Raw genomic sequence first — 19,016 nt, 5'->3', positions numbered from 1 at the left:
TGTCGGCTTTATCTTGCTGAGAGCAACCCCCCCCCCCCCCCCCCCCGCCTGTGAAAGCTCACCACAGTGAAACATATGGAAAGTCTCCGCACACACTCTGCCAGTTCTTAAGCTACGATAGAGCCACGAAAAATCCATTTAAGCGAAGGAACGTCTTTTGAAGTCAGCAAATCCCTTAAATCTGACTGTCCTGCTGAGCCGCAGAATCAGATCATTTGGACAGTTGGAAAACCTCAACAGTGAACGCCTATCACACACACACGCACAAAAAGACACACACACACAGACACACATTGTTGGGGTTTTACTTTCGTGGGCACATCTGCTAGTATTCAGTGGTTTGTTGAGGTTTGCAGGTGAACCGTGTAAATTAACATTTTAATGACATTTACAATCCTACACACTGTTTCGCTGGCAGCAGTGTTGAACCTGTCCACAACAACACACGCATATCTCCTACTATCCTAGTACAGTGGTTTGTTTACGGCAAGAATTATTACAAAAATAAACAGTATCTTGGTAAAAAATAACCCCCAAAAAGAAAAAACACAGAATAAGTGTATGGATGACGTTTCTTGGCCTCAGGTGGGCTTCAGCAAGTAAGTACACCACCTAATGTTTTAAAAAGCTGTTACAAAACCTTTCTCTTTATCAATCAGCTGATTCGTGAAGAAAATCACAACGTCCCTTGAGGCTCAGAGCAGACATATCAGACTCTTCCCCTCCTCGATCTCCTCCTGAACCTTATCGCTGGAGGTGGCGACCTCGGCCTGCGCGGACAGAACCGAGCACAGGAAGGTCGCCAGCGTTCCTCCTATCGCCGCGTAGAACGCCCAGCCGAGCGAGCACAGAGCCGGCCTGAAGGGCGAGGCCTCGGGGCCACAGTAGCCGATGACCTTCTCTGAACCCCAGCCGGCAGGGTACAGCATGAGTCCCACCATCAGCAGCAGGCCTGGGGAGGAGAGGAGAGGTGAGGAGAGGAGAGGAGGACACGAAGGGGGTTTAGTCACGTTGGTGTAAACACTGCGACTGAAAGTACAAACAGATCACGGTGCAGCCGGTGGTGACTCAGCTCTGGGGAATATTTCGGTTTTTCAGGCAACAAGCGTTTGATTTGTGATGATAGGAGGTTTGAACTGCCCCTACAGTGATGTCACATAATGACAGATGACCCAGTCCAGTCAAACACACCTGTGGGAGCTTATTGTTGAGAGAAACATGCAGAGAGACGCCCCAATTAGGGAACATGCAATGGAACGCCCGTCGACGTTGCCAACTTGTAAACTCAGATCCTTCACCTCGTAAAATCTGCACGAAAATTCCCTCGAGGTTATGTGGCGAAACTATAAAAAACACAGCGATGTGCCTGCATAGACGTGTAAACACGATAGACCATATGCCAACACAGATACAACACTGTTAATACCAGACTCGACAACATGTGAGATTTGGTTTAAGTTGCTGAGTTTGTCAGTCGCAGAACATGCAGTTTAGAGGATGCTAATAAAAAAGAACATACATTTAATTTTGTTTATGTTTGTTTGTATATATATATATATATATATAAGGCAAATTGTGCACCTTGTTTGCTCTTAAAGCTAAGGTTGGTAATCCTGGAAAATTTGGCGAAAAGCAGGCAACAACTGGTACAGTCCATCTCCTCCCATTGGCCCCCTTGTTAAGGCTACGCCCCCAAAACACATGAACGTTGACTGCCTGACAACTGTTTCTGTTGAAAGGTGTGCCGCCAAATCATTTCATAAGGACTGAGGTGCTAGCAGATACATGCTTTTTATTTATTTCGCTGGGACAAGACACTGAGAACTTTTGTAACATCTCTCTTACTCTCTTTTCCTCCAAAGTTTGCTCTCTGTCTACACAGTTCAAGTAAGGCAAAAAGCAGAAAACCCTGAAAATATCTGTAGAAGATCTGGGATTTTCTTTCCCTCTCTATCATCTCGATCCACTCACACTGATGCAAATATCTCACCTGCGATAGCCTGGAGCAGCCCACAGATGTTGAATATGCTTTTCTTCAGGATGCTCTGGAAACACAAGCTGAAGATGGAGATACAGGCCACGCAGCCCAGCACCAATGTCCCAGCGGCCAGAAACAACATGGCCGCCTTCCAGAAGCCACTGGCCACTTCCCCAAACGTCCCGGCGTACGGCCCACAGCTCACCCCTACCCCCCGAGCCCCGACCTGCAGGCAGCGGCTGTAGAGGCCGAGCGACGGCCGGTACTCCCCGGTATCCACTCCCTCACCACTCACATCGGAGTCCGAGCGGGGGAATCCCAGCAGCCAATCAGGACTCATGAAGGCGATGAGCTCAGCAAAGGCCACCACGATGCTGAGCAGTGTCCAGAGCATGGAGCGGCACGTTACGATGACATGGCACATGACGCTCGTCCCTCTTGGAAACGGTCACAACCAGTGATTGAGAAAAGAAAAGTTGAAAGTCTGTTACAGCTCCTCAGAAGTGAGGGAAATTCCTTTCCTTCCACAGAGAGAGGTCCAGTAGGTTCCCTGTTCAGATCCAGATGGGCTGCTGATCTTATCCTCTCCCAGCAGATGTTGTCCCTCCTCCAGCGAGTCTTTCTTCTTCACTGTGTCCCTCTCCCTCTGTGACGCGATGTTCAGCCCTGGTCATCCCAAACAGCTACAACGCACCGAAGCAGCTCCCCTCAGCCATGGCTTCTTCTGAAGAGGAGACCTGTAGAGACACATGATGAGGGTCAGACACACAAAGAGACTCTATACATAAGAGCTGTGAGTAACTACTGTGTATGATGGCGAGGGGGGGACCACTCTCATTTCCAATCAGCTATGAGTCATCCAGCCCCCTTGGGTTTGGTGGACACCCCTCGGAACGGCCACTTTTCCAACTATAACAAACTCATCCTCAACCGAGATTCTTCCCACAAGTTGCTACTTAAAAGTCACTAATAGCTGTGAGTGCAGCATGAGCCACACTTCCAGATGTCTGTTGTTCCAACAGTCCCAGTGACTCACACACTCACACACACACACACACACACACACACACACACACACACACACACACACACACACACACACACACACACACACACACACACACACACACACACACACACACACACACACACACACACGACGGCTAGAGATGCCAAAGTTTATACTGTCGTCATTTTCCTGGTGATTACTAGGTCTTTGTGCGTTTGATTTTATCTGTAAAATGACAGGAGCCGTGTGTGTTTTGCCGCTGAGCAGCTGTCAACACAGATCAGCTCAGAGCTCTGTTACAGCACGCCACATTTGACAGTAACGCACAGCACTGCATGCCAGATCCTGACGGCTGTGGCAAGCACACACACGACATCGGGCAGAGCGGCGTCATCAGGTTCACCATTTCACTGCTGAGATAACAGTCTGAATACGGGAGATAAATGAAAGGGAGTGGTTACTGGCTGTACTGGGATATTTTTTCTCGTTGTTTTTGACACTGCACTAAAATATTTCAAATAGTCTTTGTTCGTTATTCAACAGAATTCAAAACTTGATTACAAATTCGTAACAGATGATACATTCGGAGCTCCTCCCAATCAAGTGTGTGTGTGTCAGTGTTCAAGTGTGTTTGTGTTCGAGCAAAGTGTGTATACGTCCCAATCAAAGTGAGGGTGATACTGTTGCTATGTTATGATTTAGTTGCCGTGACAACTTTGGCCTCGACACAGCCGTGAGCGACGAGGTTTCTCAGGATGTCGGCTCTTTCTAAATCTCTGATGGTCTCTAGCTGTGCAGATGGTGTTGGTTTCATTTGCCCGGGTTTCAATATATTGATTATTGCCATAGCAACTCAAAGTGTCAAATAAAATATATGTCACAGCTTCATTACTATTTTTTGGTTTTATGGATTTATCTATCTGAATGAATATGAATACCGGAGACAAGTCTTATATATATTTAATATATATTTTTTAATTCCAATGAGTGTTCAGATTGTAGAACTAGGTCTACTTTCTATTGATACTTTTAAAAGGGATCCTTTTTTACCTCCATTTGTTTGTGGCTTGTTAGTTTTTTCATCAAGATTACACAAAAACTACAAAAGACTCTTTCCGTTTTAAGTAAGTTTTCATCACTTCACTTTATCACTTCAATTAAAAAGGAGGCGTGTTATTACAAAGACAATAAAACTGATAAATGTGGGCTGTTCTATTAAATTATCAACCTAATTCTTGGTGTATGTGTCACTTCGGTGGTGATGAAAAGTTCACTCTTGTTGCCCTGAGGGGAATGAGTGTGGTATTAGGTTGCACACTACCTCGCCTCCAGGAAGGTAGATCATCCCACCACATCTGTAAGGAATGAACACTGATGCTGTACATTGTCAGATATGATCTGGAGTCAGTTCAAGGCAAAAAAAGCTTCAGACATTTCCCAGGCGACAAAATAAGTATTATCTCATTCAGCTTAAAGAGGACGACTGATTCATCCGACGTTGGGGTCGACTGGAAACCAGCAGAACTGGGTCATGATAATAAAGTCGAGAGGCGTGACAGCATCTGAGGAGCAGGTATGGGATTTGCAACACTTGGAATGCGGGTGTGATTTAGTTCAGCAGGATCCTGGATGTCCTTCAGGTCACGGTTGTGTTTTCATTCTGTTCTGTTGCAGGTTTTTTTCCCTCTGGTTTAGAGAAATGTGCGTGTTTGTGCACAGCTTTGCTTTGTCTCCAGTTTATCATCTGATGTCTATCTGGAACCTCCACGTTCTTCTCGTTCCCTCCACTGCAGAATGTCAGGGGCACATGCATGCCTGAAATTTTGCTTTCGTCTCATTCTACATTTTTGCATCCTAATTAGAGATTACACCAACCCTCAGCCAAAACACACAGTCTGCATATAATTACCCACCTTGACGACCCACTGAGAGAAGTGGGTTCCAGCAGATCTGAGTGGAGTCACAGCATAAAGGAGCCGCAGCAATTTGACTATTAATTATCAGCCAAAACAAGAAGGATATGGCCGCACCAAACGGGAAGCGAGCAGGAAGCATCAGTGTCAGAGGCACAGTCAAGCAATAAGAGGACGATCTCCCAAGATATCTCACTTCAATGTAAACCGTCACCCGTCCTTCAGGTTTACACACAATACATCAAAGCAATATTTGAAGAAACATGTCATCTGGGAATCTATGTCCAGTGGTTTTAGTTGTAGGGAGAAGGCAGAGTACTAAATAATCAGGTGTTTGAAGTGTGTTTGTGTTTGGAGACAGTTTGGGGAGTTTCCATTTTCTATTATAGTCCTTGAGTTTGTTCTAGACCATGGCCATACTTATTGTTATCACAGTTTCCATTCTGCAAGTGTTGCACTCGCTAAGCCGGATTCCTGCTTTAGCTTTATGTAAAGCTTCCATTACAAACATGTTGTAGAAATGTAGGTTTTTAAATGGGTGTGCAACCTGAATCATTCATCTTTTGAGCTTGCACACAGCATGTCTGCACCATAGACTGTGTTGAGTATGCATCTATGCATGTTTGTTTGCCTTTTATTTTGTTTACAGCCACCCAGGCTACAGTTTGAGTCTCTCTGTGCTGGAGTTTTTTTAGTGGAGTCTTGTGCTTGCAGCTGATTATAGTTCGCCCCGGCCCGGGCACGGTGCTGCTGTCTGTTAAGACTACAATGCCCACAAATTAGCAGCTCTGCCTCTTGAAACGACCGGGATGGAGCCTGAACATGCAGCCGGCAGGCACCACGACTGATCTGCCCCCTGCACTTACAGGAAATCTGCTCACTTATACCTCGTCGTGGTTCTCTGTAGTCTCACTGAAAGACTGCGCTCGGAGAGAGATGGAAACTGGAGGAGGCTTCAGAGGGGGAGAGAGAATTAGTAGAGTACTGAGAGGAAGTATCTAGTAGAGAAGGAATTTTCTTGACATAAAATGTTAAAGGTTGGGTTGTTGAGTTGTTCCTGAAACACTTTTTATCTTAAAAGAAATCCTTTGAGTCGCGATAGCTATAAATGAATAAAGTCGTCTTAAAATTAAAAAAAATGGTCATTCTGAGGGGGCCATAATAATTCCCATTCCCTCTGGCCATGGATATCAACGTTTAGATAAATCGATAGTGACGTAATGCATTTGATTATCATATTTTTAACTAATCAAGTGGTAATTTGCATGTGTGTGTGGTTGCATGCATGAATGTCCTGCCCGTGTGTGTGTGTGTGTGTGTTGAAGTGTTATTGACAGGCAAAAAGGTCACTACATCCTGAAACTGATGAATACTTTCCGCTTGTTTGCTGGTTGTTCTGGGAATGTGCTTGAACAGCATTTTCCTGGCAGGGTCAATATTTTCTCTTTGTTCATGTGAGAGCTGAGTGAAGAGTATTTTACACTTCACGGCACATCAGACGCTCCGGGTTCTGACTTATTCATGAACCGACGATCAGGACACCGTGGGTGAGAGGATCCCGGCCTCCCAGTTGCTTTTGATAGATATGCATCTTCAGATCTTTGTTACCGCAGCTCTCCGTGCGCCTGTGGACTTAGATACTGTATGTATCGTCACCAAAACTGACAGATCCTGGAGTCATGTGCTTCTTTCATGCGACGCTGAGTTTGACGGATGATGTTGTTGATTCGCCACAGGATGAAAGCTGATCAGTGGTAATGCGGTTCTAATCGGGACCTGCTCGTTCCCACACTGCTGGATTCACGCGGAATTGTGCGCACATATTGACAACCTGAAGCCAACTTACATAGTTTTCCAATCCTTCATTCTGTGAGCCAACATGAACAACTTCCACTGCTATAAGACAAACTTTCAACAAAAGCTAAAACACAGTTTGTGAACATACAATGAAAATGTTGGCTGTGAAAACCGGTTGGTCAAGCAGCCTGTGATAATATCAATAAGGTTTTTAGGAAAGGCTATATCCACACTACTAAGATTTTATTTGAAAACGGACCAGCTCTGCTTTAGATAGATTTTCTAAATTCTTGAGCTGCTAAAATGAAGAAGTTTGGATGTTTGGAAACCCTGAAGCAGACAGACTCTTGGTGAGTTGGTCCTTTCGGTCATGACGTGGCCATCGTTGATTCTCTATAACATGAAACCCTTCCAGAAGAGATTAGCCTTGGATACCAGTGTAGAGCTCAACATGGATAATCAATTACAAGCATTTCTGACCCTAACGTCTTTGCCAACAGCTGTTGTGCAGTTAAATTCTACATTTTACAACGATACAAGTGTTCACATGCGTAGGAGAGATGCTGTTATATCAAGCAATCTGTCAGAATTCCCATGTCCCGAGGCTATTTCAGCCCAACATTGCCCGTGCATGCCTTCCTTCATGTGCTCCGTCAGTTGGCCGTTAGTGGGAGCAGAGCGCTGAGTAGTAAATCTGGAGTAATTGGTCTGAGATATCAGCAGCGGTGCTGGTAGCATGCCAAGGTGCTGAGGTAATGAGCGCTGGCCACTGCAGCCTGGTCTGCGGGAGGACAGTGAATGAGGACTGAAGGTGGGTGGTGGAGAGATCTGAAGCACAGTTGACCCAGATTGTTCTACGAAGGGGAGGTTAGGAGTTAAGAGTTTCCAAGAAAAAATTCCATTCATGGACATGATGCTGGCAATGCTCTGGTTTCTTTATAATAGGTTTGAGCTAGTCCCACTTCAGAAAAGGGGTATTTGAGCTGATGGATCACCCACACAGATCAGATGACCCCCGCCCAGCTGATGTGGGCTGGGAGACTCCATTAGCTCACAGATCCTGAACCAGAAACCTCAAACCAAGGCAATCTGTTCCCTAAGCTGCTGCGCCTGGTCTGGTCCGGTCATACATCTGAACCAGCTGGGAGGAAGACCCTCAAACCAAAACCACAGAAGAGGCACCATTTCCAGGGCTACAGAGCCAGGCACTGGTTGGAATCCAGTCGGAGTTGGACAGGACCAAACGTATCCCTCCCTCATAAAAGAATGCAAGCAGCTGAGCTCTAGGTGAAGTGAGAGAAAATGAAGCAATGTAGCTTTTATACTGAACGTACACCACCGACACACTCGATTTCCCAATCAATCTCCTGTAAACTCTGCAGGAGTCTTCAGTAGTTCAGGGAGGATGTGTCAGGACATGGCAGAGGAAATTATGTAAGAGCAGCAGGCAACAAGCTCGAACATCAGCCGGAGCAGAGACACCCATGCCCTGCAGTGTCGACTCACACATCGCTTCATCACAGCTCATTTATTTGCACCCAGCAGGCAGATTTGAGAAGGTGTGAAGACTAAACCACATTAACCATCAGAGGCTGAGAAACGGCAACGCCTCCCCCCCCCCAAAAAAATGCACAACACACTAAAGAGTTATACATTATGGCCCCGGGTGATTGTCCCACCTCCACCTCCACCTGTAGGGAGGCACAGATCCACCTGTTTACAGTGAACAGAGTGCAAAACACGGAGAACCAGCACAAGTATGAGTTTAGTTTCTCTGGTTTACATAAAGCTTTTCTCAGCCCTGACAAATATTACCAAACAACCTTCACCTTCACCAACTTTTCTTTTTTCGTAAACATAGCCATGTAAGTCGCTGCTCTCTCGCTCTCCGTAAACAGCGAAGGAAAGAACTGCAGAGAGGAGGAAATGTTTCCCATGGCCGAGCATTCGCCACACTTAATCACACTCATAGCTGCAGCCAGTGAGTGATGGCCGCCATGAAACGCATGTTTAGGGCTCCAGGGTTAGTTTGGATTCATTTTACAGACCCAGATTAAACACGAGCAAAAAGTCCATGCTGTAAAACGCCATTAAAAATGTTATTCCCCAACTGTGCATGAAGAGTGGAGACATGGCAGCGATCCTCGCTTTCAAATACCCCCCCACCCCAACACGTAAAACAACAAGTCAACAGTGAAAAGCCCCTCCGACGGCATGCTGAAACAATACTGACTACTTTACTGACGCACAAAAACAAAAACAAATACACACTCATAAAGTGTGGAAGGTGCCAGCCTGGGCTCACTCATCCAGGGTGTAATTGCATAAAAAACGCATGACTTCCCCAGAGGAAAGTATAAGCCAGGCTCATTTGTGTATGTGTGAGTGAGTGTGAGTGTGTGTGTGAGTGTGTGAGTGTGTGCGTGTGCGTGTGCGTGAGGGTGAGTGTGAGTGTGTGAGTGAGTGTGAGTGTGAGTGTGAGTGTGAGTGAGTGTGAGTGTGAGTGTGAGTGTGAGTGTGTGTGTGTGTGTGTGTGTGAGTGTGAGTGTGAGTGAGTGTGAGTGTGAGTGTGAGTGTGAGTGTAGGTGTGAGAGGGTGAGTGTGAGTGTGTGTGTGAGTGTGAGTGTGAGTGAGTGTGAGTGTGAGTGTGAGTGTGAGTGTGTGTGTGTGTGTGTGAGGGAGTGTGAGGGAGTGTGTGAGTGTGAGTGTGTGTGTGTGCCAAAGAAGGCTGAATAAAATCATCCCTCTTCATCTTGTGCGACTCAACTCAACAAAGGCTACACAAAGACATGCCGACACCGGGCCCCCTCCCTCACTCTTGGGGCTCTCAGACCTGCCACCGTTGGCCCACAATGCACTTCTTCTCTCTCTCTCTCTCTCTCTCTCTCTCTCTCTCTCTCTCTCTCTCTCTCTCTCTCTCTCTCTCTCTCTCTCTCTCTCTCTCGCTCTCTCTCTCCCTCTCAAAGGCAGGCCGCTGTGGCCCCCTAACCTATTCAATGTGTGCAGCACCCCCACCGGCCCCTCACTCCCCACACTGACTTTGTTGTGGCCCCACAGTTTCTGACGCACAAAGACCCTCAGTGACCCTCACATCTCACCCACACAATGACAGGCATGACATGGCCTCCGCTCCCTCCTCACTTCTTCTGCTCTCACTTTTTGTTCCTGAAAAAGATGATGGACGCACACTCAAACTTTTTACTTAGTTTCTTCATAGGAACGTGTAGTTGCGTTTATTTCACCTTATATATTACATTCACTTTATGATTTGTTAAGGTATATCCTAATTTCCAGGAATTTCATTCACAAGAGGCAAAAAACTCAAAATGCGAATCAAGAAAGTTAAGAGAAGTTTGTCATGGTTCGATCCACTCCAGCCACGAAAACATTTTTATAAACTAACTCTCATGACACCACAGAGTGATGTCAGTTTCAGCCTGGAGACTAAAAATGGAAAGCCTGCCCTGAATTACAAACTGGGCGCATAGAGTTTGAAAGACGTAGGTATTTACCAAACACAGACGACCTAATGAAAGACACGACCGAGTCGCATTACAGAGATTGTAGGATCCAGCTGTTCAGCCTTCTCCAGCACTTCAGATGTCTATGGATTCAGAAATGTTCCCATGAGGACACTAAAGAAAATACATCTGGATTGAAAAATATGGAACGCAGCCATTTGGGTCGAGAACTCATCTCCAAACATCTGGTAGGCAACAATGTACACATGGAAAGGAGCATTAGTGGAATAACTCCATCGCTGAACACAACCATAGCATCACCATGTCCGTGGCTCTGTATATTTCCGGGTATCTCTTATGACTCCACTTGACTGATTGGTTGTTTTCACCAGGAGGCACAACTTGTAGAAAACATCTCCTCTCCCTGCACCATCCCATCGTTTGGTCATGTGACGGGTTTGCACTTGTCTTCCGCAGATTGTCAAAGCTCGTTCTAAGAAAAGAAGGCAGGCGAGGTCGAACACACTGAAGCGTGATTACACAATAAAGTTGATTAGTGATAAACGTTCTGGAGGGCACCTCTTTGTTCGGGCTGATGGGGAAAAGAAAAGAGCTGGAGGGGGGGGGTTCCCTCCTCCTCCTCCTCATCCTCCTCCTCATTGTTGTACTGTAGTTTGTCCTTGAACTCAGTTTGAATAAACACTGGACATGTTCCTGATTTTGTTTAGCTTATGATGTAGCACCACTTCCCCTCTCTCGGTGTGTGTGTGTGTGTGTGTGTGTGTGTGTGTGTGTGTGTGTGTGTGTGTGTGTGTGTGTGTGTGTGTGTGTGTCAGGCAGGGAGCTCCATGGGTGGCTGTCACACACAGATGGACCTCCTCCCTGCTTTTCAAGGACACAGGGGTTGTGGTGGGGAAAGAGGAAAGAGGTGCGGAGAGCAAAACGCTTCAGTGTGGACAAGTGAGGAAGACACTTTGAGAAATAAAAACCAAGTGGTGTATAAATAGAGGAGGATGTTCCTCTCAGGGCTGCGGCTGCGGACCCCTGCTGGGGGTCCAGGACAAGTTTTCAGATTCATCTATTTAAAAAATCATGAGTTGACATAGTGAAAATACTTTGAATAACTTTTAAACATCTTTCTACGACATTTCTCTCCTGTTATTGTTTCACACAACTGAGTATAAGCGAAAAAGAGTGACTCATTCTGAGCAGGGGGTCCCCAGAATATGCTCTATGTTGCAGCTGAGAGGAAAGAGCCTCTGTGCTGTGATGTCAAACTGCTGCCAGATGTTGCCAGCTGCAAATACAGATGCAAATATGTCTTCTCCCAACCCGCAGTGTTTAAATAGCATCGCCAGCCAGAGAGAAAGACGTCAGCTTAGAACTTAGAAGAGAGGATCAACCCAAGATCTGCAGTGTGTGACTCGTTCAGTCAGCACGTCTCACATCTGCAGCCACAAAGAAAAGTGCAGGAGAACCAGAGTCTGAAACAACTTCTACAAGTTTCCTCGGTGTCTCCTCAGCTACTCACGTTCAGTCGGGGGGGGAGCAGGTTTCTGCAGGAGCCAGGGAAGAGGAATCTGCTCCTTTGTTTTTGAAACGCTGCGTCTCTTCCCGGGGGTGAGTCCTGCTCTCTCTCCTACCGCTCAGCCACTGAGGCTGCTTCCTCTCTGCTCACACACACACACACACACACATGCTCACACACACACACGCTCACATGCTCACACACACACACACACTCATGCTACCACGCACACGAGCTCACACAAAAGCCATCCCACTCAGTAACTGACGTCGTCAGTTACTCCTCTCCTCCCCACACCCTCCTCCCTCCCCCTTTTCCCCTCCCCCACCTATCAGAGAGAGAGAGAGCAAGAGAGAAGAAAAGTTGCAGAGATGATGTGACAGATGATGATGATGATGATGATGAGGAGGAGGAGGAGGAGGAGGAGGAGGAGGAGGAGGAGGAGGAGGAGGAGGAGGAGGAGGAGGAGGAGGAGGAGGAGGAGGAGGAGGACGAGTTGTTCTTGGTTTCAGTGCAATGTTTTCTTTCTCTGTGAAATTCATGTCTGAGTAATATCCATTTTCCTGAATATTATTTAAGATTGCCCCCAAACCAAATCAATGAATCCTCTCATGTGTCTTAAGTTAGTTGGGTACATTTTTTTATACAGTAAACTTCACATCACGAACAAGGTGCTGTACTAAAAATACAAAAGAGAATTACGATATGTATTCGGATATACAATGAAATGTAAACAATTATTATATCTATATGTGGATTCATTTCATTTTAATAATATATATAACATAAAATATCTTAGGCGAAATGTATTTATTAGTCAGTACAGAGGCATTTTCTGTTTGTTTATTTTACATTTGAAGAAGTGGTCACCAATTACTTCACTTGTATTGGATTTGTCTGCAACGCTGTTTACCCCTGAAACTCCAAAAGTGTTTTATGGACCCAAACACTTCAACCAACCTTCCATCGGCAAAATGGTGAGTTGATAATGAATTATTTTCACTTTTAGGTGCACTACCCCTGTTAATGCTAACGCCCTATCTCCCAATTAAATATAAAGTGAAAAAAATCTGTATGTCTGTTCAGAACTGCCTTTTTTGGAATTCTTCTTCTAATTATGCGTCACAAAATGTATTTGAAATCGGTTCAGTAGTCAGATTAAACAAAAAGGATCAAATGTTTATTAGTGAGCTTTTACATGTCATAAGAGGTCATTTCTTTAGTCCCCATTTTCACTTTTTGTATTTCATGAATACTCTGATACGGGTTCCAGTTTCATATTTACAGATATGAAAGTTGGATTGTTTATTATACCTGACTCTCAAAACCCAAATATAGAGGGAAGTTGACTTACAACTTATAAACAGCACTGACCTATGTTACTTGTTTTGTACAGTAACTTAGGTTCGGCCTCTACTCCTTTACAAGTTGATAAAAGAACAGAGACTTATGAGGCGGTGATATTAGTAGATTCTCAATGTGCAATGAAGCTGTGATGTTGAGAAAACACATGTACTGTGAGACGAAAGCACTATCTACCATCACCACCCACAAATATTTCCTCACTATATTTGAATATTTTGACACCTTGATTCATTTCAGCACAGATCATCACTTCCTGCAGCTTGTTCTTCCGGTAAATGGACGTCTTCAGATTATTTTCTCACACGCTCTTATGTTACACACATGATCCCTGGGGACAGAATAGCATAAATATTTTTACAATAAACTCAGATATCCCTGCAGTAAATAACAGATGGTTAAGTTAACCCTGTACATATTTGCTGAGACGTTTACAGATGAAGTGTGACTAAGAGCCAACGTGTGTGAGCCATATTGTGCTGTGTGTTTGTGACCGTGCAATTTGAGCTTCACCACATCGGTATTCACTGCATTCCCACTGCTTCTGTTATTTTGTACAAGCCATTTAGAAAACCTTAAAAAAAAAAACAAGAAATCAAATCCTCTTCCCAGCCTGTCAACACCAGCTCTCATTTCCTCCCTGGGATGTGAAGTGGGAGTTCGATAAGTGCAGCCGCCCTCTTGACATTCTTGACACAGCCTCAGACTTCAGATTCTACCGTTGGTCTCCTCGCTCACACGGTGCCTCGCTTCTCCACCGCGGCCGGGCCACTGTGTCATTTGGTGGGCCCGGCCTGCAGGACTTCCTCTCCCCACACCAGATCTGTCTGTGTGTGTTGTGCTGGCTGAGAACACTGTGGGAGGCAGAAACAGTCTGTAAATAGATAAGTGTGGTCCCGGTGGCGAGCCGGTTTCAGAGGGAGGAAGATGTTCTTGGCTGAAGGGCAATTCCATGGGAAACGCGGACCAGACTGAGGAGACACTGGGAGAGAGATGATTGGTTCTGCTGGTTAGTGGTTGTGGGGAGGAAGTTACGAATTTATGCCGTGATGCCATCGCTTCTACGTGTGTACACATGTGTGTGTGAAAACAAGGGCTGGTCTAATTGTGTTAATTGCACCCAGGCCTTAAATATAGATCTGCACTGCATGATACTAAAGCTACCAATAAACAAATCAAGTTTGAATCTGAAAACACAGATGTGGGATAGATGCCTGTGTTGCATGGACGAACAAAGCTGTAACAACAAGTCAGAACACTTGGTTTGTATAGTTGTGGGTTTATGAGGAAGTTATCAGGTGATGTCACGTAAAGTGTTCAAATAAATTTAGATAAATGCTAATTGATATTTCAGAAAATAAGTTAATGACAAACTGTAAATTCTTGTGTCACACATACAAACTAGAAGGACGCTTAGAGAACAGATACAGTACCTCACCATCTCGATTGGTGATGCTGGTACGTATTTGGATTATCTGGACATTTTCAGTTATTTTTATCACAATTCACTATAATTGTGAGGACACTCATTGACATAATGCATCCCCTAGCCCCTTACCCTAACCTAAACCATCAAAAAACAAAATGCCTAACCCCAACCCTAACCCTAAAACAAAGTCTTACACCCAAAAAGGCCTTTAAATTTGTGCGGACCATCCAAAATGTCCTCACATGGTATTGAACCAAAATTGTCCTACATAACTAAACATATGTACACACAAACACACACACACACACACAACATCAGAGGACATAACAATGATTAACATTAATTTCCTGGAGACCTTCTCTAACCTTAACCATAACTACCACTTACCTCAGCCTGACCCTAACCCATGGGACTTATGGGACCGGCTAATTGTCCCCATAATGACTGTGTAAATAGATTCAGGTCCTCATAACATCCTCTCTCTCTCTCTCTCTCTCTCTCTCTCTCTCTCTCTCTCTCTCTCTCTCTCTCTCTCTCTCTCTCTCTCTCTCTCTCTCTCTCTCTCTCTCTCTCTCTCTCTCTCTCTCTCTCTCTCTCTTACACACACTCTGGAAGTTATTTAGGGGTTAAATGCCTCAGTGCAATGACGTAAACATAAACAGTAACATGCAGTGTGGTCAGAGAGCTGCCATTAAAAAGGAAGAAAAAATAAAAAAGGAGAATCAATTTTTTCTACTTTTGTTTTGTTAGGATTTCAAAGCAAGATGCAGTGTTGCGTTGGGATTGAGGTCAGAGCAGGAGACAAAAATAAAGTGTGACACAAAGGTGAGAGCAGAATGACCCCCCCACTCACACAAGCCAGGAGAGAGAAAAGTCAGGAATTTACAAGAAAGAAAACACTCCGATGTCTCTAAAAAACAAGAAAAACATCTGGCTATTTCAATGTGATTCTGATTCATACGTGTGCACATCATAGCCTGTTTATAAACATGTACGACATGTCTGCACTTCCTCCCAAATGAGGCCTAAATATGCCAAATTCAAACGCTGCCATCTGGTGGATTCAGAGCCAGAATCTGAGCCGTAGTGATCAGAGCTGCTGCAGCAAAGTCCCATCGATAAACACCCTCGACCAATCTTGAATCAGTCCTTGGCCTATACTGCAGACAGCCACCAGGTGGCAACATGAATCTTTGGCTCCACTTTTGGGACCAGTCGTGTCCAGTTTTTATCTATTTCATATATATTTAATATTTATAATAATCTCAATATATTAAACAACCTACCGACAATGAAGTAAAACACTGCAGCATGGCCCCGCCTCATTCCTGTAAGCTCACATTAAGCATTCAAACCAAACTGACATCAACAGCGTTACACTGCTGCTTGTTTTGCCAAAGTAAGTATAACTCTTGGATGCAGATGTCGACTTGAACGGGGTTTGGACAACACGTCCGTGGTTTCTACCAAACAGAAAGAGAGAAACAGAAACAGCACGTACCAACTCGGGATGATTTTTAATCAGCGTCAATCCTCTGGAATGGTTTTCATATCCTACAGTTATTAATTCTAAAATGTTTAAAATAGGGTAAATGTACAGTTATGCATCATCACAGGATATATACAAGATCTATTTTACTGGACTCATCTGGCAAACGCTTGATGATAAATATTCTTATACAGGCTGTAACTGTTAAGTTATTACGTGGGTACTGGAAAAGAAACAGTTTAAAAGATGTGTTACTATAAAGCTTCTAATGCAGTAAGAGGTAAGAGGTAAAAGTGGGAAGCTAATGAAAAGCCGCACAGCTGCTTTATTACACTGACCTGCGGGTCACTTTTCCTAGATTTTCTGAATAATATATAATTGATCTTGATAAAAAAAGTTATCATATTTAGGGGACTTATATCGATGTGTGTAATTTGTTGTGAATCCAAATAAAAATCTAGATCTAGTGGATTTCATGTGGTTTCATGTGGGGACTGTGGCCCCTGGTGGAGGTGTGTCTGTCCGAGGGCCATTCTAGTTTTAACTGTATTTCTCCAATCATTTATTTGGGCAGTCACATGTCTGAAGCCTAAGAGAGAAAACTACTCACTGAAGATAATGTACTCTTCTGCCCTCTTGTGTCTCAAAGGGGTTTTTACAATCCCGTTTGTTTTCAGTCAATTAAAAAAAATATTTGAAATGTTGTGAAGAAGTGGATCATGACAAGTGTGCTTAAAACCAGTGTCTTTTAATAAATGTATAAGTAATATAAGACATGGAGCTGTGAGGTCTGGGGTGAGTTTATTAGGTCAGAGTGCTCGCCCTCTGTGCCCCTCGCTATCTCACTCACTCAGTGTGTCTCTCGCCCTATCTGTCTCTCTGTGGCCTGCATATCCACGAAGAATGGACAGATTCAGCAGAAAGTCTTCTTGGGCCTGAGCTGTGATTGGACCAGAGGAAGGGGTGGAGGTAAACAGAGGGGGCTCCAGTGGCAGAGGGAGTCTCTCTAAAAAAAAACAGCGAGTGAAGCAACACAGAAAACAGAACATGTGTGAAGATTACAGGGAGAAACGACATCAGGAGGTGGGACAGTGCTGGTCTCTGTAGGCTCTGGTGCATATAATTTTCATTTTCTGTATCAGTGGGAGCTTTAACAAGTTCTCTGAGCATGCACGAACAAAATCAGGCCAGAAACATGAATGAAACTTTGTAAAATCTTAATAAACATAAAAACAGCATCACTTTGGCAAAGCAAAAACAATAATCTTGTGTCAAAGGTTATAATTTGAGGCAACTTTTCTCTGCTCTGTTTCTGTTGCCACCAGCCAAAAAGACCATGTGACAGTCCAACACTTTATCAGTGTTTCGGGAGTCAATAGTTAACCACATCTTTATCAGTGTCAACTCAGGATACGTTTCAAGCAGGTTTCTCCACAGCAGGAACCAGGTTTGCAAACCTACAGTTTTCTACACTCTCTTCCTCCACTTTCATGCTTCAAATCTGGCCTCTCTCCCATGCAGCCCTGTTCCCTGTCCTCACATGACGATTCCAGATCCAGCAGATTCATCGAACCCCCCCCTTTGCCCAAACACCCAGTCCCCTCTCCTTTGGTCTCTTTACGACTGCAGGGACGACCTCAGTTCCAGCCCCAGCCTGTGTGAACCAGTTGTTGCTGCAAAGAGAAGATGCAACTCGATACAGCGGCTGGTCAGCACCGGATACTCCGACTGGAATAGCTGGAATAAAAGAAATGTGATACGCTAGATATGAACCTTGCAAATAGATTTCATAGAACTGAATTCATGGTGTAACCCCAGAAGACCCCTCGTGGAAAAACTCTAGTTGTGGCTTCTTAGACACTTCTGAGACAAGACAAGGAGAGGAGCAGCCGTGAAGAGAGTGAGTCAACGATGAAGAAGTAATAAAAAGACATCCTGAAAAATTACTTGATCACAGGAGGAAAAATAACCAATCAGAAAAAAAGAAAGGAAGGGTCTATCATTCCATTTGGTCCATACATTGTATCTTACATAATCCTCGAGGTCGGTCAACATGATGTTATGGGCAGTGGGCATGGAGAGCCGGGCTCAGGGTTCAGTGTGCACGTGGAATTTGGGGGTCTCCACCACTGCAGCTGCTGGTGCTGCCTGTGCACGGTGAAGCTTCCTCACCTCACAGTGAACGTCTCTGGGGAAACAACAAGTGCAAATCAACACATTTTCAAATGAGTTGTTCACAAGGAGAAGCTCAAGTGTCTTTTCGATGAATAAAATGCATAAAACCATCAACTTCCCACCAGTTTATCACGTTTTTCAGCTTTTTACTCACAACACATGCAAAATGGTACAAACTACCCGTCTTTATTCTCATATCTTCTGTTCGTCTGACAGCCTGTGCAATCCAGATGTAGAATGTACCTACAATAAACATGTCAACTAACTGAAGGGCAGCGTTGGACATTTTGGGAAATTCGCTAATTCACTTGGTTGCCGAGAGTTAGTCGAGATGATTGATTCTACTGTCACAACAGATTTTCTGGCGCTTTCTAAAGTAATTAAAACATTAAATCACATCTGTTAGATGTAACTGCAACAGATTTGGTTTTATAGGGGATTATGTACTGTGCAGTGGCATCTTTAGACCACGTTTTTATGCATAGCAATGTTTTTCTTCTTTTCTTTTCTTTCACCAATAAAATAAATAAGATATATGTCTTTATTAGTGAGCTTCAGGAGTGTTGGTAAGACACAATCAGGCAATGAAACTATATGATTATTACACTGAGTGACAAAACCCCAAGAAGTCATAATAATGCTGTTCATCGGATGGAAACATTCCATGTGTGTCTTTTGCATCATTGTGCATATTTCTCAAAAATTCAACCTCACTTATTCAACTGAAAAGTTTGAAATAGTCTTTATCACCACTTGAATTTTAAGATTCAATTAAATTCTATTTTATTTGGAAACCTTACAATATTCTAGACAAACCCAACAGGTCCTACAAGAGCAAACATTGAACAATCCTCGGCTACGCGGCATGAGTTTGT

General features: G+C 44.3%; 1 protein-coding gene across 1 annotated transcript; it reads right to left on the bottom strand.

Annotated features, from left to right (window-relative positions):
• Nucleotides 1-65: 65 nt before the first annotated feature.
• LOC133002414 (LHFPL tetraspan subfamily member 2a protein-like) lies at nt 66-11,749 on the bottom strand. The gene is made up of 3 exons (XM_061072232.1): nt 11,690-11,749; nt 1,991-2,715; nt 66-952 (listed from the first exon to the last, which is right to left on the bottom strand). The coding sequence occupies exons 2-3, from the start codon at nt 2,400-2,402 to the stop codon at nt 696-698; spliced, it is 669 nt and encodes a 222-aa protein (XP_060928215.1). The 5' UTR covers nt 2,403-2,715; nt 11,690-11,749; the 3' UTR covers nt 66-695.
• Between the last annotated feature and the right edge of the window lie 7,267 nt (nt 11,750-19,016).

Source organism: Limanda limanda, chromosome 5 (assembly GCF_963576545.1).
Source record: "Limanda limanda chromosome 5, fLimLim1.1, whole genome shotgun sequence".
Classification (NCBI taxonomy): domain Eukaryota; kingdom Metazoa; phylum Chordata; class Actinopteri; order Pleuronectiformes; family Pleuronectidae; genus Limanda; species Limanda limanda.
Note: the sequence above shows the minus strand (reverse complement) of the source record. Positions and strands in the feature narration are given on the sequence as shown.

Bases quoted from the DNA above. Each gene is read 5' to 3' on its own strand.
- LOC133002414 (XM_061072232.1), bottom strand. From the start codon at position 2,402: ATGTGCCATGTCATCGTAACGTGCCGCTCCATGCTCTGGACACTGCTC. The intron at 953-1,990 runs GTGAGATATTTG...TCTCCTCCCCAG, and splicing joins GCTGCTCCAGGCTATCGCAG to GCCTGCTGCTGATGGTGGGA.